The sequence below is a fragment of the Parasteatoda tepidariorum genome, chromosome 10 (genome assembly GCF_043381705.1).
Source record: "Parasteatoda tepidariorum isolate YZ-2023 chromosome 10, CAS_Ptep_4.0, whole genome shotgun sequence".
Taxonomy (NCBI): Eukaryota; Metazoa; Arthropoda; class Arachnida; order Araneae; family Theridiidae; genus Parasteatoda; species Parasteatoda tepidariorum.
This window is the reverse complement of record NC_092213.1, coordinates 67537469-67561176: the sequence shown is the minus strand read 5'-3', so window position 1 is coordinate 67561176 and position 23708 is coordinate 67537469. Positions and strand designations below refer to the sequence as shown.

Below are 23708 nucleotides of genomic sequence, written 5' to 3'. Positions count from 1 at the left end.
TTATTCAGAGAAAGTATGTTTTTGCGTCTGATTGCGTAACTTAAAATAAAATATCGTGCACTAATTAATTTGCATATTTGATGTCACACCCTCGAATTATTAAGATGGAGTCCTAGAACGTGAAGATCCGATCATTAAATCAAAAGTTATTCAGGGTGGTACTTTTTTGGTTCACTATACGTAAATGTTACCAATTTACGACATCTCACTGAGGAAATATGACCAGGGGGAAAATATTCATGCTGTCTACTCCTGTCCCCCATGTCCACAGCACAGTAGCCTCCTTTTCCTCTAAATATAATGCTAATCATAAAATACCAATTTCTACTTCAATTTGGAAAATAGCTAGTAAATTGGAAAAAAAGTAGTTTCTTTTTCTAAAATTCTCAAGTCTACTTTACTTTATTGTAGTGAATGTCAAATTTTCAGAAGGGGTGGCGCACATTATTGGAAAATAGCTTTAAAGTCGAAAATAAGAGTTAAATAGGTTCCCAGCAGATCACCGAAGTCAAGCATCACTGGCTGCGGTCAGTGTGCGGGTGGGTGACCACTTGGATCAGTCTGCGTAGGGACCGAGGGTGTGCGGTATTGGTCCTCGTTAAACTGTGCTACCGTAAAGTGCTCGACTTCGCGTGCAGGTTGTTGGGCTACCGAAGCAGGGGTGCCATCCCCTCTGCTGAGGATCAAAATTGTGATGGCATGTCTTCGGATCATCCTTAGGGATGTTTCCCAGACCGTCGCCAATAGCTCATTGTGCAGCTCTAGTGTGACGTAAATGAACTACAACAACAAGAGTTAAATATAAATTTTACTTGACTTTATTCCTGCGAATGTCTGAATTTCAGAAGGGGTGAAGTATATTCTTCGCTCCCTCACTTTAATTTAAGGGGAAAATAAAATTTTCTTTTTTGAAAATAGATTCAAAGTTTTTTTTTTTAAATTACTAGACTTTATTATTTCAAATGTCTAAATTTCAGAAGATACAAAACACATTTTAGACCCCCTTACTTTATCTCAGAAGAAAATAAAGTTTCCTACTATAATTTAAGAGGAAAATTAAGTTTTCTATTTGGAAAGTATCGTCGAAGTTATGAAACAAAAAAATTTTCTTCTTCTAAAATTTCCTACTTTACTTGATTTTATTCTATTAATGTTAATGTCTAAATTTCAGAAGATGAGAAGCAAATTCCCCATCCCCTTCACTTTTATTTCAGAAGAAAATAAAGTTTTCTATTTGGAAAATAGACTCAAAGATGAAATTTTTTTTAGTTACCAATTTCTATTATTTTTTAGCACTTTGAAATTTCAAAAGGGGCGAAACACTATATTCGCCCCCTCATTACTATTTCGGAAGAAAATAGAGTGAAAATTGGAATTAAAATATTTTTTCCACTTTCACTTTACTTTTCCAAAAGTCAAAAAACACATTAATGGCCCATAACAAAATAAAGTTTCCTACTTGATGTATAACTTCAAGGCTGAAAAAGAATAGCTTTTTTTTCTTCTTCTCTAAAATTACCTATTTTAATGGACTTCGTCTTGGCGAATAACTAAATATCAGAAGAGGCAAAGCACATAAATGTTAGTGGAATATAAAGTTTTCTTATTTCAAAAACAGCTTCAAAATTGAAAAAAAAAAAAATAATTTTAAATTACCGATTTTACTTTATTTTTGTGAGTGTCTAAATTTCAGGAGGGGCGAAACGCATCGTTTGCCCTATCACTTAAATTTCAGAGGTGCCCTCTGCCTCCCCCTGGTTGGCACGCCACTGGGTCTGACGATAGTTGAGGAAACAATGTAAACCAGAAGTGCAATGTACAGAAAGTGTTAACAATCAACTACATGCAGCTGTGGCCTTTCCCCTTCTCTGCAAAGCGTGTTTGTTCTTATGAGAAAGGGAAATAATTAGCGAAAAGCTGTTATACCGTTTTTTACCCTTTTCTTTATGTTATAGTAAGTACGAAATTACAAAAAAGAAAATTTTCTGCAACTCTATCTTAACACAATTTCTTTCCTACATATATATAATTAGAGTACTGTATTTTGAAAAAACATTCTGCGGTCTCTTCATAAAGGGCCCCCTTGACTGTCGGGGCCCCGGGGTGGTGCCCCGACTGCCCCGGCATAGTTACGGCCCTGCATAAGCACATTTCAACTGGTTCCTTTGATTCGTTTATTAGCGTTCTACGTTGTTTCTAGACTAGAATATTATATATTTTACTAATAGCTTAAAAACACACACACATTTTCTCACATGAAAAAAAATATATTTAAAAATTAGATTTTCATTTTCGAACACATTTCGTCAAAAACTCCTAAATATTATCTCGTAAACGTCTATTAACGTAGCAACTATCGTCTCCATAGCAACCTTTTATTGATAGATCTGGTTTAGGTTTAAGTGTACACTTTGAACGGAGAGCAAAAAAATCTGAAGCAAATGAGCATGCGTGGAAGGAAGTAGGGAATTTTCCCTCTCTTTTCAAACAGAGCTTTTTCCGTTTTTTATTTACAATGATTTTTGCATTGTTGTGCAGTTTATTTAACATTTCACGTTTGATTATTGTTCTCGCATTTATTCATTCGTCTCCGTGATATCACTCTGTAGTAAATACAGCTGCAGGCAGAAATACCGGAAATTATTATTTTTGTTAGAATATATTATTACAACTCGCATTTAAGAGCTAAAATACTTCGGTTTAAGAAAATCTTGTTTAATAATGAAACAATTATTCGTAACCTGTGTTTTATCTTTAGGTAAGTACCCTAAATTTATACGTGTCTTTTGAAAATCTTTGATCATATTTTGTGAATACATTTCTTTATTATTTCAGTTGTCAGATCATTATTTTGGTTTTGAATTTTTATAGAGTACCGTTTATTAATCTAACTTAGTGTAACTAATCTAAATTTCTGATAAAACCTAAAAATCTTGTTTTCTTAAGTTATAAGTAAATGGAACAATTAATTCAAACATTTTTCAGTCCCTCTTTTTATTATTAAATATAATTTATGCATATAATAATGTGAAATTTATTGAATGTGAGTTAATTTTTACTCTAACTCTCAATTAATGAATCTTGGAACTTCTGATTCTGATGGATTCTTGATGTTCCATCTGTTGGAAGAATTAAACTTTGGAACTGAGTGAAGACAATGTTATAAGTTACGTTTCTTATTCAGGGATAGAAATTAAGAAAATGATTATTTTCATGTCAGTTACTAAAAGATATTTCTAATCCATGTGTATTTTCATTAGTAGTAAATAAACTCTATCCATAATTTATAATCATCATAAATTTTTTGAGGAAAAAAAAAGCTTATATAATGAATTTATATAAAAAAATTATGTTATGTAGATATATATAAAATTTATAAATGTACTGAAATATTCATTTTGTTGTTAAATCTCAGACTGTACTACGAAATGAAAGTTCAGAAAACTAAAATTTCATTCCATTTATTTACATCACTGAAAGACGAGAAAATATGATAGTTTTAAAGTGAAGCTTATATTGTTAAAAGTTATGTAACATTGCTCTTTCTTATCTTCATTATTTTATTAGTTTTAGCTTGTTGTGCTAATAATATCGTTTTGAATAATGCTGTTTCTGAGCTTGATCGGAATGGATGTGCTTGTAAAGAATTTACTTGTGGATGTTGCTTGACTATAACTGTACCTGAAATAAAATTAAATGATACAGGTAAATGCCCAAACATATTTTTCATTATTTACCACTTAATTGTATCTTATGAAATATTTGTAAAATTTTATGATTATTAACAATATAGTGCTGTTATTCTGTATGAAGTATGATGTTTTTACAGTTTTAAAGAAAGTAACAAATTAATCAAATTAGTAAAAATGTTTTATTTCTAATTATTTAACATTATGTTCCTGGCTTGACAAGTTTTTAACAATTTACATTTTTGTTTGTTATTAACTGTCATGTCAAAAAGTCCTTTGGATATATTTTTTGACATTTGTTAAAACTCCGAAATTTTGGTGTAAAAAATAATTATTAGCTGTTTTAAATATGAAGTAATTAAAAATAAAAGTATATATAAATTTCCAAGTGATCAATTACTTCTGTTTTTTAATCACTTTGACCTTAAACCCCTTTTTGTTTTGACAAATACTGTCAAAAGCCCAAAATTACTCTGTTGAAAATCATTATCTACTATAAATATTAAATTGTTCTAAATAAATAGTATAAAATAGCATTTATTGAAAATAAAAGTTCAAAAATAATTGTTTTATAAAAACACATAGTTAACATTTTATAATTCCCAAGAGCAATCATATTGTAAAAAAGCACTTTTTAATCATCTTGTTCATCTTAAAATCAATTTTCATTTACTATCTTTTTGGGTAGATTTTCGTCTTTTGATCTGTGGCAGAATAATGGCCAAATCTTGGCAACTTCCCGGCACTGGCATGAAGGGGGAAAAAACATCACAGAAAGGGGTTACCTCAATAGATATAGCTCATAGTCACCCCCGGGAAAACATCTACATGTTTTTTTTTTTTAAATGTGCAAGTTTAAAATTTGGCACCTTGGCGATTGTAGTTGGCGCGACAGATCACGATGTACAAATATCCCTCCATTTTAACTCCTCCCAAAGTACAGGATTACAAAACTTTCGTTTTGAAGCTCTCTGTACTCAAAGTTTATTTTTCAGTTCTGAATAAATAAGGTCAGAGCTCGAAAATATTAGTTTAATTGGTGCTAAACTGCATGGACTCGAATCAAGGCATACCAAAACTATTATAACATACTAAATTAATATGCAATTAGGAAATTTATTCTAATAATTGTATTAAGTAGTGATAATGACTTAATTAAACCTTGAATCCAGTGATTGAAAAAATTAATAACTAATTAAATAAATATTTATAATTGCATTTTTTTTTTTAAGTTATTAGTTTGCTTACCAAGAAATATATTATAGTTATGATTTATGGTCAATGTTCATGTATGTATTAGTGGCAAATGTTGAGATATTGTGACATAACATGATTAAAATCAATATTAGATTGATAATTAGCAACTCCTAGTTATAGCAAATAATATTGATCTTAAAGTGTTAATACCATGTTTTTAGAAAATCCAGCTAATAGTTTCAATAACTTTGACTATATTTTTCTGTAAATGAGATCTTATATTAATCATATTTATAGTATAATAATTATGATGTAAGTATTATGCATGATTTAACTTCTAATAAAATATCTCCAATGATAATAAAAGTTTTTTACACAGAATTTTGACAGGTTTTTGATGTGCCATGTCAAAATTTAGTTTTTGACATCAAAACCTTACCCTGATCTGCTTTTCATTGTTTGTATCTATTTTAAACCTTTTTATTTTTAATTCATTTTGTATTGAACTTATATGTTTCGATTCTCTTTTAGTGTTTTTGTATGTTTCTATTTCCTTTTCTGTTCTCGATTTAAAAAGGCATTTTCTTTTATAAACTCATGATGTCTACAAATTAATTAATTTAATTCTTAAAAAGTGAACAGTTTAAAATGAATTGATAATTTATGTTTTACTTTTTTTAGATTCATTAATAGGTGAAAAATATAACATAATCATGAATTGTTTTTACCATTTTCTTTAAACTTGGATTAACAAATTTTGCTTTTTATAGGTTGTGTGAAATTTTCTTATCTTCCTAAAGAATATGGGATTTCAGCAGCTTTAACTATTGATCAAAAGACAATCATTAATGAGACTGTATCAGGTAAAATATTTGTACAACATATTTTGTATTGTCTTAAGCATACATTTCTGTTTTAAAATACTGTATCATTTATATTAATATAATTAATACTTTCCTCATTGCAGCACGGAACCCACCACCTATTTGTATAGATCCACCTTATATGGATAATGTTGTGCACCTGTGTTTACGCTTTTATGATTTAAAGATGACAGATGATTATTTTCATGCTTGTGTACAATTAGAGTTGAAAATGATCCACATTTTAACTATAAAAGAGTTGAAAATTGATTGCTTTAATTTAAATTTGCCTGAAGAAGTTAAATATATGAAACATCCTAAATGGATAGTATTAAACATGGCATCAGATAATTTAAAAATGTCTCTAAGTAAAGTGCAAATGTCATTTATAAGCTTGTTGGTTACACTTTTCATACCATATGTGTTTGGTAACAAGTTTTAATTAAGCACATAGCTTTTATATTAATTGAAATTGCTTTACTTTTGAATTGAAAAGATAATAAATAATGTTGCTTTCTTCTAAATAAATGTTCTTATAAGCTGTAACAATGACTTTTTAAAATTTTGTTTGCATAATTTTCCTTTTGTGCATTTAATGTAAATTTTTAAAAATTAAATTTTTAATTTTTTTCATTTAATTTTGTGCCATGTTTAGGCTTGTAAGATATCAGACTTTTTATACCAGGTGCTTTTAAAAACATATCATGTACATCTTGTTAACAAGTTTTAATTCAATACCAAGCTTGCTTGTGAACTGTGGAAATTCTGAATTGAGAAAGATGTTCGCTAAGTGTAATAAAATTACTCTTAGCTTATTAACTATTCTTTATTAGTTGTGAAGATGATTTGATTTTTTTGAAAGTTTTGATTTTGTTTCATTTGGTTTTACAGCATGTATAAGTTTGATGATGATACTTTCAAATTTTAATTTAACATTTAGCTTGTGTAGTATTTAAATTTTAAACTGAGAAAGATTTTCACCAAAATAAAACTGATTTTTATTCGTCAACTATTTTGTAATAGTTGTAATTAAGTAATATATGTGACGATTCTTTTTGAAACTAATCAAATTTTATTTCATTTATGTCTTGTTTAGGTTTGGTGATAACAATTAATAATACTATCTTGTTATTAGATTTCGACATGACTCATAAGCTTTATCTGAATTATTCTAATATTTAACTGAGAAATTTTTTACCAAGTTCAAGAGAGTTATATCCTGATAATTGCCTATTTCCGTCAAAATTTCCTTAATTGTTAAAATTTGGTAATTTAGAAGCCTAACACTTAATAACACTATGGTCTTAATGTGAACTATTTTAATTTTTAGCTGAGAAAGCTTTCATTAAGTCCAAGAGTGTTATGTCTTGATAATCACCTATTTCCGTCCAATTTGCCTTAATTGTTAAAATTGGCAAATTTAGAAGCATAACACTTTATAACACTATGGTCTTAATGTGAACTATTTTAAATTTTAGCTGAGAAAGCTTTCATTAAGTCCAAGAGTGTTATGTCTTGATAATCACCTATTTCCGTCCTATTTGCCTTAATATTTAAAAATTTACAAACTTTGAAACATAACACTTTACACAACTATCTTTGTGTGCATTATTTAGATTTCATTAACTCTGTGAGTGTCGAGTCTCGATGAACTTCTATTTGATTCTAGTTTGTCTTAATTGCTTATTTAATTGTTAATTTAAACTTTTTTACAAAACTTTAATAAAGCTTACTAAAAATGAATTTACTTGGAATGATTGTTACTTTGTTATTACATTAACATAAATAAAAAATAGTTATTTGAGTTTATTATATTAAATGATTTTGTAAGATGAATTAGATAGTAAATGAATAAATACACTAGTAATATTTATTCATGTTTCGCAACATTACTAAAGTTTAGAGGTTCTATTGTAAAAAAAATCTTATGAGAAAGTAAAATAATTTAGGAAACATTGAACTAAGTAAATTTTGAAATGAATATCTCCAAATAATATTGGATTAACTAAAGATATTCATTATCTGGCTATTAAACTAATTTTAATATCATTAATTTTTTGTAGTCAATGTTTTGAGTATCCAATTATATATATTTTAATGATGACGATGCTTAATTTGAGCTTTGAAACATTGAATCCCACATTCAATATAATTAATTTATGTTAAATAAATTTGTTAACAAATATATGATCTCTGCATTTTAATGTGAACATTAATCTTTTTATTGTGTGATAATTTAGGTTCATTTAAACAAACATGTATACAAATATACGGAAAAGTTCATTTAAGCTTTCACCCCCATGACAATTTGTCACTTTGAATTTGTTTACAAATTTATGTCATTTGCATTTAATAATAGATATTTATCCTGTTTTTATGATAATTAAAACAAATTTGTGTAAACATTTATAGGAAGCATGTAAATGTTTTTCTTTCCTGTGATAATTTGTGTTCACTTCTCAAAGCTTCTTTATAAACTCGGAGTACATTTCTTGTATATCATGAATTTGTTGAATTTGCAACACATTTTTTTCGGAAAATTCCATGTTGAATCGTTCTATGTTTTAATATGTGTATTATTTTGTATATTGTTTTGCATGAAATTGCAAGTATGTTTCTTTTCTTTATTTGATAATTTTACTGTCTAAAATCTGTCACTTTATTCTGCATTTGTCTTAAATTTCATTTTATGATTTTTAATTACTTTTTTATGTGACGAATTGAGTCTAAAATATTTTGCAATCTGACATAACTTTTTTATATTTTAATATTAATTTATAAAATATATTTCTTAAAATTTTCGGCGTAATTGTTTAATTCTTTTGCATAATTTATTTCATTTATACAAAATTTCAATGTAATTTCTATAAATTGCTTATTTGTACCTGAAAATAAACTTATAAGTGTATTAAATATTTTTATACTTTTAATTTAAAAAACTAATTATCTTAATTTAAATTATGTCACACTTTTTGTGATTCATGATTTTAATAAGCATATGTCTGAATATGGCTTACTCATTTAGTATTTTTTAGTAATTATCTGTTTTAAAAATGTCTTTTTGACATTAAACTTCTAAAATTAAATAAATTCTGTAATTTTGAAAATAAAACTATTGTTTTTGGTGCAAGTTTTCTACTATAACTTTTTATCGCTCTAGTTTATTTTGATTTTTACGTTTTGCATAAAATTGTAATATCTTTTCTATGAAGCTAATAAAAAAATTTTTTTGCATCAAAAGTAAATTAATTGTTCTGTTGTTAGTTTAATGTTTATCTTTTTATTAGGTAATCTTATTTTTTTCAGGCTGTGTAGCATTTTTAGCAAAGTGCTTAAAGGTGCTTATTTTTGATTTGTGTTTTTTAAAAGCCCTTAAAGGTGCTTTCTTTTATTTGGGGTTTGTAAAAAGTGCTTGATTTTTTATCTTTTAAAAAGAACCTTTTTCTTTACTGTATCCATTGTTGTTCTAAATTAAAAAAAATGTATGATTTTCACAATTTTCTCTGCCATATTTATCAGATACTAGTTATTTTACCATGATTATGTAAAGTATTTGAAAATGTTTTTGAATTTTATATTTATAAATTAAGAGCTTTAAGCGATAGAAAAAATGTTCTTATTGCTAAGCAGATTCTATTTTTTTTTCTTTTTTGGAAAGTGATTGAAAATATTTTTTGAGTACTTAAAAGGTGTTATTTTTTTTTGTTGAAAAATCTGGCTACACACCCTGTTTTTGTTACAATGTGTTCAAATTTTTACTACACAAGTATCAAGATAAATGTTGTTTTATAGACTGACATGCTTATAAATTAAAAAAAAGGCTTTTTCATGACAATTTTTAACCCAAATGTTTTAATAATGCATAAAATTACTATAAATGCACATAATTAATGTTCTATATGGAACTCACAGTATATTTCTATTGCAGCTTAAATATTTTATCCCTTAGAACAAACTCTTTCTGTTAATGAAATTTTTTATAAAAACATACCAGAATGTTATATTAAAAAATGAATAGTTTTATTTTATTCTTTAAAGAACTTTAAGTCTTTTACTCTTATCAAATGAAGATCAAGGAAAAGAACTGTTTATATCCATGAAAAATGATTTTGATTAAAATTATTATTTTTCTTAAAGACAGACAGGACTCATTTTTCTTTAGCACGGCCCATTCACTACGTGTAATAAGTAAACACCCGGGAAGGACCAAATTTCCACTTGATTTGTTAAAACTTAGTAATCCTTAAAATGCAATTGATGGTAATAAAATCATGATTTTTGTGAGAAATGAGCATAACTTATTATTATTAATATACAGGCATAATTTATTTTTTACTTCTTCCCTTTTAATCTGCAAATGTCTTGCAGTTGCATTTCTAAAAATTATTTTTCATTTTAATTACTTAACATAAATTATTTCTACACACATCATTTACTAATCTAATTTATCTACTTACACTATTGTTTTATATGACATTCTTATAAATTTTATAACATTCTTATGAAAAATTTTAATATCTGTTTAAATGCTGAATAACAATTTTTCAGGCTCTTGTGGATTTTATTTCCTTTAACTTAAGTATAGACTTCAAACTATGATAAGCTGCCTTAAAATGTTTTGAAGAAAAAGATATGTGAGTCAGTTACCACACTTAGCAAAGTTTTTCTCTAACTTTGTTTTCCGCTTCAAACTGTATCTAACAATCTTAACATTTTTACTAGTCAAAGGAACATTGATTGACATATTTAGCGCTTTGAAGAAAATTTTTTTTATTGTTTTATTTTCAGTCTGCTTGAAAACTACTTAACTAAATTACTTTAGTTTGGTCAGTGAGTGGATGGTTGACTTTGATCAACCTGCAATAAGACCCAGGGTAAGGGGAGAGACTTAGAGTTCTGCTATGAACCACCTGTAACCCAATTGGATTGTTAATGGTTTGATTTATTTTAAAAATTTATGTAAATGCAGTTATAATTTTTTTGAGATAGCACCAAATAAAGATACCTTGTTGCTTAAATCATGTTAAGATTATAGAGAAATTTTTGTTCTGTTTATCTTTTTTTTTGGGGGGGGGGGTGTCTTTCTTCGATAATCCAAATTGTTATTCTCGTACTACATTAGAAACAGAGACTCTAACTTATAGTAAATTATCTATTTAGGTTTTATTTTTAAGATTTTAAAATTATGCTTTTATGTGAAAAACTGTAATCACGACTTTTGTGCTCAGTAGCAATTTATTGAAATGTCCTTACGTGTGATATAGCAATATATTTTCTTATTGAGTTATAATTTCTGTTTTTTTTTTTTTTTTATGTTAGTCTTAAATTTGTGCCAATTTTTTTGCTATGAAGTGTTCATTTTTTTTATTAAAAATATATTAGAATATTAAGTATTTTAATACTCTTAAATAATTATCTGTTTAAAAAACTTTTTTTTTTATATCTTTATAAATTGTATTGTTTTAGCTTTAAGTTGCATTTGTTGCAAGAGAGTATAATTGGTATCATTTTTGTTTTGCCTAAAATTGCATTTGTTACAGCAGAGCATAGTTCATATTGTTTTTGTTTTCCCTAAAAGTACCATTTGTTAAAGAAAAGTATGATTCATATTGTTTTTATTTTTCTACAAAATAACATTTGTTGCAGCAGATTTGTTACTGTGGAATGTGATTCTTGTTCATATCAACATTTGTGATTGTTTGTAGCTTTACATAAATTTTGTAAAATTTTTGGAAACTTTTAAAATATTTTCTATTTTTTGATATGTTTTATTTGCATACTCTATTTTTTTTTTTCTATTTCATAAGACCTGAAATGTCTAACATTCAAAAAATGATATTAATAATAAAAATAAAATAAAAATGTTCTTGTTATTCTCAGTTTTTATAGACGAAAAACGAGTTGAAGGAAGTTTGATTTAAAAAAAATTAGTTAAAGAATAGCAACTTTAATTATTTAAGATACTTTGAACCATGATAACTTTTATATAAGGCAGATAATTTGCTTGATTGCATGTTTGGTGATAAAAAAAGTAATATGATAAGTAACTTTTAATTTAATGATTGGATTTTCAAGTATTAAATCAATAAAAATTAAGTACTAAAACCTAATATATTAATCGTTTACAAACCACTCTTTTCCGATGTTAATTAATTAGTAAAATCTATAAATATGATACGAAATCAGTCACAAAAATGTTCTTTTTTTTTTTTTAAATAAACATATCTTTTCTGACAGATTTGAATTTTTGACCCTCAAAATAATTGGAGCAATTAATCTAGAAAGATAACTAACAATGAATATCTTTGATGTCAGGCGAGATGTTGAAAGTTTAAATCCTTTTTTTTTTTAATTTCATTTTTTTGCATAATTTTCCATATTAGCAATACTATTTAAACAAATCAAAAACTTTTTGCCTACATTTGTCAAACTCGTTTATCAGAAGATAATTTTATGCAAAATAAAAAAAAATTTTAAGAATATTTTATTTCGTAATGTCCAAAAAATTTTCGAATTTTATGGCATGCAAATTTTAAACTCATTTTAAATTATCAGTTTCTACTGATAGAATTTTTGAATGGAATTGGCCAAGTATTTATTGAGAAATTAAATAACAACTTTTAAGAAATTTAATTAGCTATAAGCTATTTAGCCTATTTCTATTAAGTTTTGCTTTAATTATTTAAAATAAGGTAAATATCTGAATCATGCCAAAAAAAAATTTTCAATATGTAAATCCAAAATATATTTACCCGTATGTTAAGTTTCTTCACTCAGATTATTTCCTGCAAAATTTTTTTAATGGTTATTAGTTATCTAATTTAGTTATAACTGAAAAAAAAGTTTAATTATAAGGTGTACAAAAACACATTTTCATAAACAAAGAGATGGTAAAAAACTGCAAGCCATTACGTACTATCTGTAGTATTTCATTTTTATAATTATAGTTTGTTAATTATAATGTTTAATTATACTAGTTATAATTATTGTTTTTTGATTATTAGATTCTTAAATTTAATTTTAACTGATTTTGTTTTGTTCTCTACTACAAACATATAAATTATTTATATGATGCAATTATTTTAAAACTAATGCAAACTATTTAAAATATAGTATGTTTAAAGCCTTGTATTTTAAATTATAAAAATATTTTTTAAATAAAATTATATTTCAATTATTTTTTATCACCACTTGTGAAATTCATTTTTCGTTCGAGTGAAAGTTGTCAAGTCTAACCTACGATTATTTATACTAACTTAACTTTTAATGCTTTAATTCAAATATGAACACAGAGCTTTCAATTTGATCCCTTTAGAGTTTATTTTTAAAATATTAGTACCCTGATGTGTTTTTTTAAACTTTTTGTCTTACTTTTTCAATTGAAATAAACGACTCTTTTTTTTTCTTTTTTTTTTTTTTACTATTTTNTAATATTATATATTCTGAAATTATATTTTCTCTATTTTTATTCTGAAATTATATTTTCTGTATTTTTATTCTGAAAATATATTTTCTCTGTCGATTTAAGTCCTGCCTTCAGTAGTTATTCTTTCCCAATTTTTTTACTTTTTCTCCTCGTTTAAATATGAATTTGCAACTCTTAATAATTTAATGCTGACTTTTTTATATCAAAAGGCATCTTATTAATACATATGCACTATTTTATTAAATTTTGAGTTGTTAATAACAGTTCTACTTCAATAAAATTAGATTGCAAGGAAATTTTCAGTTTACAGCCTTATTGATTGAATGATACATTTAAAATACTAAATGGGTACCAGTTAATTATCTAATTTTAAAGCATTTTTCACTAAAACATACCTTTTAACAAATGTCAACTTAGTTCATAATCAATTCTTCTTAAAGAAAATTGGATTGGGAAATAAAGTCAATAATAAAGCATTATTCAATTAATTGCATTTAAAATGTTAAGTGATAATTATTAATTATACCATAACTTTTTAAAATTGTTCTTATCACATTTGTTCGTGTTTCAAAGTAAATTAAGAATAAAAATGTTTTTCTTTTTAATCTTAAAGCATTGTTTTGTATTGATACCTTTAAAATATCAAATGGCAACTTATTCAAAAATATACACAATTTTATCAAATCATGAGTTGTACGTTTAAAATATAAAATAGCTACTAATTTATTATCATAATTTTATCCAATTGAATAAATTGTTCTTAATCAAATTTAATCGTGTTTTAAGGAAATGTTAGAAATAAAAAAATATTTACTTAATGTTAAAACATTGCTCATTGAAAGATACCTTTAATAAATCAAATGGCAATTTATTAAGTTTATAATAAATTCTAGTTTCGCAAAGAAAATTTGATACCAAATTGCATTCTTTATTATTCTTTAACCATATCTTTAAAAGATAAAATGGTAACTCATTAAATGAAGAGAAAATTCATATTTAAGGAAAATTTCATATTTTATTGTTAATTCAAAAATTTTCTTATCAGAGGTGCTGGAACAAATCAAAGGGGTTTGTATCAATAAATCCTCATTATCTCATTACTGGAACAAACCCAAAATGTTAATGTCAGCTAATATGCAACCATCGATCTTTTAAAAGCTCGCCCTCCTCGTCGAGGGTCGCATTCGGAAGCAAATGTTCTAGAGGCATCGTTCGAATTCCAGATTCAAAACACGGCGCTCGTAACAAAATTTCCACGAGAGAGCCCTTTCGCCCTCTCAATCATTCAATAAACTTTGCATCTTTCAAATTACTATTTGCAACAATCGACGTAAATCACGTCGAATTATGCTACGTTTAATTTATGAATCACAGCCCTTCTCTCTTCTCTTTCCATTCTGAACTGCATATTTCCCTAATCATCTGTTGGTGCCATCTACTCTCTTGTGATGCTACAACCAATCATAATTCTTAAGAGACAAATGAATGCCTCAAATCTTTGGAGAAAATTTCAGGATTGCATTAATTTCAAAATACACAGCACACGTTTTGTTAAATTAAATCTAATAATCAAATGTGATCATCTTTACATGCTTATATAAAGTCTTTATGAAAATATAAGACTAAAATAGCAATTTTAACTTCTATAAAGAAGGTGAAATCTAGATCAACAGGAAACAGTATATATTTTTTAAATTTATTGTAATAATTTCATGGAGACAAAAAATAAATTGGTTTTCAACACTTGGAATAATAACGAGGGTCACTGAAATTTTTAAGGTACACTCAGATGAGAAGTAGCAAAAAATTAATTTGTTTAGTTTGAAAATACAAACGTTTTTAGCGTAGCAGACGATTTTTATTGATTTATTTTCAAGTTCAGCGTAGAATAAATTTTTGACAGAGCAGAAAAAATGGAGCTGGCGCGAGAACATTATCGTACTATGATTTTAAAGGGGGATTAAATCAAGAAAGTTTTCAACGGCAACAATTAGCATTTGAAAGTATAGATCCATCTCGTGCTACTGTATTCAGACTGTTTACAGAATTTAGCAGAAGTCGTAATTCTCCTAAGGATAAAGAACACACATCAAAGCCATCGTCAGCAGTGATATCGGATAACGTGTCTGCCATACGGAAAATTTTGATAGATGATAAACTTTGTAGCTATTAAATGATACAGAAAGAACATTTTATTTACGAATAATTAATTACACATGAAAAAAAAATAGTTTGCCTTTGGGTACGCTCTGATGGAACTGAGCACCAAAAAGGAGCGCGTGTCAGAACCCTTTATGTTCTAAATGATGGTCGCCACCACATCATTTTGAAAATTGTTACAGGTGATGTACGAACATACCATTTTTTGACATTCCAGCTCGTCAAGAAAGCAAACCATAGGTCTTTGAAGATGATCCCACACCGACAATGATGAAAAGACAACGTGCAATGAAGAAAGTGATGTACGGTTTCTTCAGAAGTACAAGACTGGTCAAAGCAAACACGTTGGAAGGTAGTAAGTTACAGCAAACTGGTACATCACTAAATGTCTTTTAGAAGAGAATGTGAGAGGATTTAATCTTGCTGAATGAGAAGATGCATTGCCATGGTGAACCATAACAGTTATGTTGAACAAAAACATATTAAAGTAATAAAACATCCAACTTATTCGCCGGATTTAGCTATGTTTGACTTATGGTTGTCTTCTAATCAAAAAAAGAACTTGCGTAGAAGTCGTTTTCATTCCGAAAAATAAATTAATGTGACTATGAATACATTTTATTCATCTATTTCAAAAAATGAATGGTTTGAGGCATTTAATTTTTGAAAGATTCGTCTACAAAATTGCATTGATGATGGATGAGACTAATTCTAAGGCTTCTTAAATTTCGTTAGTATATTTTTAAAAACTTAAATGTATATCCAAAATTTCAGAGTGATCTTCGTATAATAAAATCTTATTAAAAGTTATCAACTTTGGTTAAACGTTTACTTTACTGGTTTAATAAGCAAATAATTTTCAATTTTAAGTTCAATTTAGTTAAAAAGAGTTTCAATTTTGGATAACTTAGTAAAGAAAAAAAAAATATGAAATTGTGATGCTTAATTTTAGGTTTTGTCTATGAGTCTCATTCTGAGCAGAGTACTTACCTAATTATCTATTGACGCTACCTTCTTGCTCTCAGTGATGATGCGAAAACCAAAAAATAAAAGATGGCGAATAATAAAAGGATGAAATCTACTAACTAAGATTAAAATTAGCAGCACTTTCTTTCCTTTATTATCTTGAATGGTGCTGCTTATTGTTATTATATTTTTTGACGCTATATGTCCATTTTTTATTAGGGCAAACCATATACATTAAAAATATAAATGGCTATATTTTGACACAAATTTAAGTGATTAGGATATTCTAAAACTGAAGCGACGGTTTACACTAAAAAATAACAAATTAGGTCAGGCATAAATATTCTACCACTTTTTTCAAGTTATATTTTAATGTTTATATTAATTTATAATCATACTAAGTTATTATTTAATATTATATATATATATATATATATATATATATATATATATATATATATATATATATATATATATATATATATATATATATATATATATATATATATATATATATATATATATATATATATATATATATATATATATATATATATATATATATATATATATATATATATATATATATATATATATATATATATATATATATATATATATATATATATATATATATATATATATATATATATATATATATATATATATATATATATATATATATATATATATATATATATATATATATATATATATATATATANTATATATATATATATATATATATTACTTTTCTGAAAAATGTTGCTTTTTCACAACAGTAATTAGGAAAGGATTAATTAAAGTGATGAGTGAGCGACGCCGACTTTTCGCTGTTAAGTATCATGAAACAAAAAAGAAATAATAGCGATATCAAAAAATGCTTGTTTGCGATAAATTGGAAAATGGAGATATAAAATCGGAACACAATACTTCCTCAAAATCAAAAACAGGGTGCACGAAATACCATATCCAGCCGCGAACGCTCAGGGGATCGAGCTTTCACCTCCTAATGAGGTGACACAGGTTTCAATCTCAACGGTGGCTGATTGATACGAATTCTGCTCCCGGCTCGCACCGATCACAGCGCTACCTTAATATAGTGATAGACGAATCATGGGTTAGAATCCCCCTTGTCATAGGGTTAACCTTAGAAGGTTTTCGTGGTTTTCTTCACCACATAACACAAATGTCGGCTACTTCCATCAAAAAAATCCTCTATGAAGGCTAGTTTGTCCCAATGCTTGATCCAGGAGTTCTGTTGTTTTCTGGGTTGCTCAAAATTATAAGGCTTCGGGAGTTGAACATTGATAACTGTAAACTAAGAATTGGTTCGTCTGTTCAACACCGGTTATTAAAAAAATACCATATCACATCAGACACTGGTAACGGGTTAAAAATATAATATTATCTTTATATAATAATAAATCCTAATCTTTATATTATAAAATTTTTTGGTTTTTAAACAAATTTTCAAGAAGCTTCCTTCATAAAATCAAAAAAAGATGTTTTTTTCCGGTGGAATTGATTTATGCGGAATAAAAACAGCGTCTCTAGTCATAACTATTTCGTTGCAGGCGGACAATCAGTCATAGTGTGTGATTTGTCTGTTGGGGCCGATAATTATCCGGGCATTCCAGAGACCGGATGAAAGGGGGGCCGGAAGGAATGGTAAATGATGATGACACGCTGATGCGGAGGCCGGCATCGGTTATGCAAATCTCAGTCATTAATATAAATAATAGTCACTCGGTGTAGGAGGTGGGGGTGGAAAGGCCTTCCACCTAAACTTTTCTCTGGTGCGCATCCTTCCCCATTTGTTGATCTCGTCCAACCATCCTTCCGATATGCGGAATACCGACAAAGGTTTAATGCATTATTTGTAGGTCTGATTCCATTCATACCTTGCAACAATTGTGGTTCGAATAAAACTAAGTGAAATTTTTATCAGAATTTAAGAAAATAACCATTTGTCTATCAGAACAAAATTATTGGACAAAATTATTATTATTATTTTTTTTAAATTTAAATAAATTAAGAATACATTTGCTACCACTTAGAGATTTATTTTCTGAAATTACATAAATTTCGCATTTGCTGAATGGTGTGCTATGGGCAATGTCGGCAACAACTTTAAGACTTGAAACATTTATTGCATAATTTTGGTGTTTAAATAAAAGATTATATTTTGACTACTTTATTTTGACGTGACTTTGATGTTTAATGCAAGTAATAAAATCATGAAGAAGTCAATTGAATTAATTTAAATTGAGTTGAGTTAAATTAAATTTAAAAAAAATCTTATTTTTAAAATCCGACTTCTCAAGAATTATTCAACTGATTTAGCTCAAATTTTGTATCATGCCTTAGACTCTTTAAAAATGATGTAAAAATTTGTTTACCTTACAACTCAAATTTTTTTCGACTGTTACTGAAAATGATAAAAAATAATAAAATATTATTGAAAATGATTTTTTGCATGGAAAATGATGTTTTTTCTTTGGAAAAAATGAGTTTCATATTTGTATGCAATAATTTATCGATGCGGTTAAAAAATTCTCGAGATGTGGCATAAAACGCACTAAGTAAAGTTAACATATAGGGGTCCCAATTTTGGATCGCTCTCCTGACCAAACAATTTGAACCATATTTCCCAAATTTCGGGTACTTCCTATATTTTGAGGGGAGAAATCCAAATCTGTCTAAAACAAAAAGGCATGTTTATTCAGAGAAAGTACATTTCTGTGACTGATTTTGAAACTTAAAATGTCGTATGCACAAATATATTAGCATATTTATGGTCATCACCCCCTTGAACCATTAAGATTGAGTCCTAGTCCATGAAAATCCAATAATTTAATCAAAAGGTATTCATATATATATATATAGAGGAAAAGGTGTAAATATGGGCACCCTCTTTTGTTTTTTGGATAAAGTTACTTTCAATTTGAAAATTTCTAGATTTTTATCTTTCATTAACAACTATAACAAGTTTCCTAAATGCGAGAAGGCAAAACAATGATTAACATCAATTATTTCATTTCAAAAACGACGATTTTCAAAAATCTTTTAAAAAAGCACCAGAAAAAATGGGGTGTAAATATGGGCCCTCTTCAAAAAAGCCACCAAAAATAGTTTAAAAACAGGATAAAACAATACAAANAGTGAAGTATCGATATTTAAGTGCAATGCATTACGGTATCAAACTTACGATATCACCCAGCACTTATGTACTTTAGTTCTGGATGATATATCGGTAAGTATCAATAATTTGTATCATTGTAATGACGGTATTTAAAAATAAATTCTTACTATGTTTCCGGAATGCCATATATGATCTACATTGGGGCTTTGAATACAATAAAGTCTCGGGTATTATCTATAACGATAATTATCGTATAGGGCATTATCGTGAATGTAGATAAATTTCATTGGGGTAATAAAAATATTTAACCAGGTAAAAGCAAGGAAAATTAGTTAAACTGGGGAAAGGGGCTTCTTTTCCTAGGCATTTGGCTTGACACCCGGATGTGCTTCCGCAGTTTTTCCGGATTGCTTGCACATCGGATGTTGGTTTATTTTTGTCTAGATTGATTTATAAGCTGGTATTCTTTTTGAAATGTATGAATTATAATTCTTCAAATATGCAACATATGCATCCTTTGAAACCCTTAATTTATAAACATTTCATTCAATATATATTCACTACGATTTGGTTTATATACAATATTGCTTGGATAATTTATAGATTATATAGAACATAAATAATTATATAGAATTATATTAATTATATAGAATTATATTAATTATGTAGAATTATGATATTGATCACATAGAATTATTATATTAATCACATAGAATAATTTGTAGAATTTCCTTGTCTACACAATAATATATTTCAGTATTTGGAGACACAACAGTTGGAGAACTCCTTTAGATCAAGTAAAATTTAGCACAAGCATATGTATAAATGAAAAATATTGCTCTAAATTATGTTACCTGCGCAAATTAGTGTCAGTGGCTATTGCACTGATTTTCGGTAATGTATCTTCCCCCTCTATTTTACCAACCTTCGACTCCAACTCCACTTTACAGAGTCTGATACCAGCATGAGTTCGGTTTAGTAGGGTATACCGGGTAAATATATACAAAGAAATTGAACTTAGGCCGGGATAGCCTGGTTGGTAGGGCACTGGGTTCATGTCCAAGAGTTCGTGGGCTCGATCCCAGCCGACCGAAGACTCCCCGTTTAGTCAAATGGTGACTGATGCGCGTTAAACCTGTCGAGTCACAAAGTCCTCCATGTTCCCATAACAAATCAATACCTCTAGGGTAACTGATCCAGGAGTTTCCTTGTCTTCTGGATTGGTTCAAAATTATAAGGCTACGGAGTTGAACATTAGCAGCCGTAAATCAAAAATTGTGCCGGCTGTTCAACGACGGATATTTAAAAAAAAAAAAAAAAAAGCAATTGAAGTTAATTTTAAAAAAAATATTAGTGTAGGGTATATCGGACAAATGTATACAACACAGTGGCACTTAACCTTAAAAGAACGTTAATGTAGGGTGTACTGTAAAGTGACACTGACTTTCGGTAAAATGTCTTCATGATTATTAAAACAAAAAAAATAATAGAAAAGAGTCACGTGGACAGAACTTGGGATTGATCGAAATTTGCTTCGGCACAACAGACTGACGTCACCTCACTTACCTGTCCACTGAAAACCAATCAGTTATTGTTGCTACCAATGGGAATACATTTCTATTAGAATAGGAATACGAATCATCCAATAGGAATAGTGCAAACGGAAATTGATTGAATGATAACTGAACACTGATCTGGTTCAGCTATGACTTGGACATTCTATAGCAAAATGTATTTTATTGAACTGACTGATCGGTGTAATAGACACAGCACAAATTAATAAATATAATTAAAACAAAAATAGAGAACAGTTAGTTTACTATATGAACTGTTCGCTTTTAACCTGTCATTTTCTGCCTAATTAATTGCACAGTTTGTAGTTGCCCACGCAAGAAATTTCTGCGTGGAAATGGATAACTCTTAAATTTGAGCTTGCTTATCATTTAATAATTCATTTCCTTGTTGTCAACGTAAAAAAGAAAAACCAGATAGATTGGCAGAATATTAAGATATATCTGTATCAATATTTTCTAACTAAATATCGCGATATTAAAATACAGATATCACCAAACACGAATGTAAAGTAAGCAAAATAAAAAAAAATGGAATGCCCTAATAAGTTAACTGATTTTCAAGCACTAAGAGAAAATCTTAATGACTAACATTAAATACGTTAGCAAACTTTAAATATGTTAAATAATTTAGACGATATTTTATTAAAAACATGTCGTCCTCTTAAAAAGACACTAGTCCCAAATGGATTAATTTTGCGATCATTTTCTTAATCCTACGAACTTTTTTTGTTTTGTTTGGTAATTTATGATAATGATTTTTTTCTAAAGTTAAAGAGAATTCAGGTACATTTTTTAGCTTTTAGCTCTTAAAGTTATCAGCAGTAAAATATAAATGTTTGTTGAAAAAAAAAAAAAAAAAACACATCAGAAAATATGTTAATTTCGGAACTTTAGTGATAAATTTTTTAACCACAATTTTCCTACTATTATTCACTTTCGGAAAAATAAATCTTATTTGGTTTCCAGAAAATTTATTCTATTTTTTCTTATAACTAAACTTGTTTTTTTTTCATTACAACATTAAAATGCAAAAAAAAGAGGAAATTTTCAAATCACTTAAGTTATTTCTATAATAATTTGATTTTCCATTCCATCACAAAAATTTGATATCATAAATTCTTGTGAATTCGAATACTTAAAATAATTTACGAGCACCTGGCAAGATGACTGCCAGATGTAAATTTTCTTACCACCCCCAACTTAGCGGACTAGAGACCCAGTGAACTACGAAACACAACAGGCACAAACTTGCGGGCGGGGAAAGAGAACTTCTCTTCCCCTAAGCAACTGTTCGTTTAAATTCAATTAAAGTTCGGGAATTGTCATGTTCATTTATTACTAGCGGTCTGCACACACACACAGGGGAAGTAGACGGGTGGGTAACACACCCCCAACCCCCCAGAAGAAACTCCTTCTTCTCCGAAAACTCAGAAGACTTTCGGAAGACTCTTTGCGAGCTTTAATTTGCTTAAGTAGTGGATCCTGATACAGTATGTAAAGGGAAAAATATTTATAAAGGATGGGGAAAATTTTTGTAGCTTTTATGATTAAAGGAGAAAATGACGCGTGTGGTGGTTACAGCGAGTAGGGTGGAAAGGAGGGTTCAGCGGACCTGTGCTTGCATCTTGAGGAATAATCACGTGACAGAAGCAGCTCTGCTTGTTTGTTTGTTTGCTAAAAGTAAATTCCTATGCAGGAGGGTCGGCTAGTGGTAATAAAGTTTCATTAAAGGAAAACTTACGTAGAAATTGTGTGTTACAGTGGGAGGGTTTTACGCGCACCACTCGGGATGTTTGGAAGAATAATAATCATCGAGGAATTTAAATTCCATTTTTTATACCGGTGCATCTCGTTCTAGCGTGTTTCATAACTCGAGGAAATTTCGAACATTACTCTAACTTAGTTTTACAACGTCGTCCCCCGTAACGTAATTGCTGATGTAGTCTTGCAAACGTGAGCTTTTTAATGCCTCATAGGAGAGCGATTTTTGTTAGCATGTAATGGAATCGGCTAGTGCTTTGGTAACAGGCAAATTACTTCAATTGAGAGGACTATTTTCTTTGAAATCGCGGAGATTATTTTAATTTTCGGAAGCAAGCATGAGTATTATAGCCTTGTAAATTCAAATGCAAACAATATTCAAAAAATAATTTTCACCAGAAACTTTGATTTAATTTAGTTTTTTCCTCATACCTCAATGGGTACCATTGAGGAAATCAGCATAGTTAATTATGCTTCCCGATGTATCTGTTATCAAATTTAAATAAACTTCTTAATTTTCTAGGGTATCCAAAAAATGCTTCAAATTTACGTATATTTAATGTTCTCTCAACTGCTTCAAAACATGTATTCTTCTCTTTATTTTGCTGATTAAGATTTAGTATCATCTGTACATATGTTTTAGCTAGCTTTTCTTTAATTTTTGAATTTGATAGTACTATACAGTTAAAGTTATTTGAATCTTTAGAAATTTGGGAATATCATTTTTTTTTCTTCAAAAAATGTTTCTTTTATCTTTTACACTTCTTGTCTGCATTTCATTAAGGTCAACGGGTTCATGGATCTGGTCTGACTTCGTCAGGCCAGATGAGGATAAGCAACAACAACAACACTTCTTGTTAACCCATTTCCTGCTGAGATATACAACTATGTAAATGCAACTATTTTTTAAATTTATTTACTTATTTT

The 23708-nt window shown here is 28.1% G+C and overlaps 1 protein-coding gene across 2 annotated transcripts in view; it reads left to right on the top strand.

The window, feature by feature from the left end:
• Positions 1-12928, top strand: part of LOC107444466 (uncharacterized) — a 13452-nt gene extending 524 nt beyond the window's left edge. Inside the window, exons 1-4 of one of the 2 annotated variants that reach the window (XM_016058619.3) lie at positions 2372-2758; positions 3568-3705; positions 5657-5749; positions 5854-12928. In XM_016058619.3, coding sequence (XP_015914105.1) covers positions 2722-2758; positions 3568-3705; positions 5657-5749; positions 5854-6191 — 606 coding nt within the window. In that variant the 5' untranslated portion in view covers positions 2372-2721 and the 3' untranslated portion in view covers positions 6192-12928. Of the gene's footprint in view, positions 1-2371; positions 2759-3567; positions 3706-5656; positions 5750-5853 lie in introns of those variants that run through there. The other variant, XM_043044035.2, reaches the window with a different exon arrangement.
• Positions 12929-23708: the final 10780 nt, after the last annotated feature.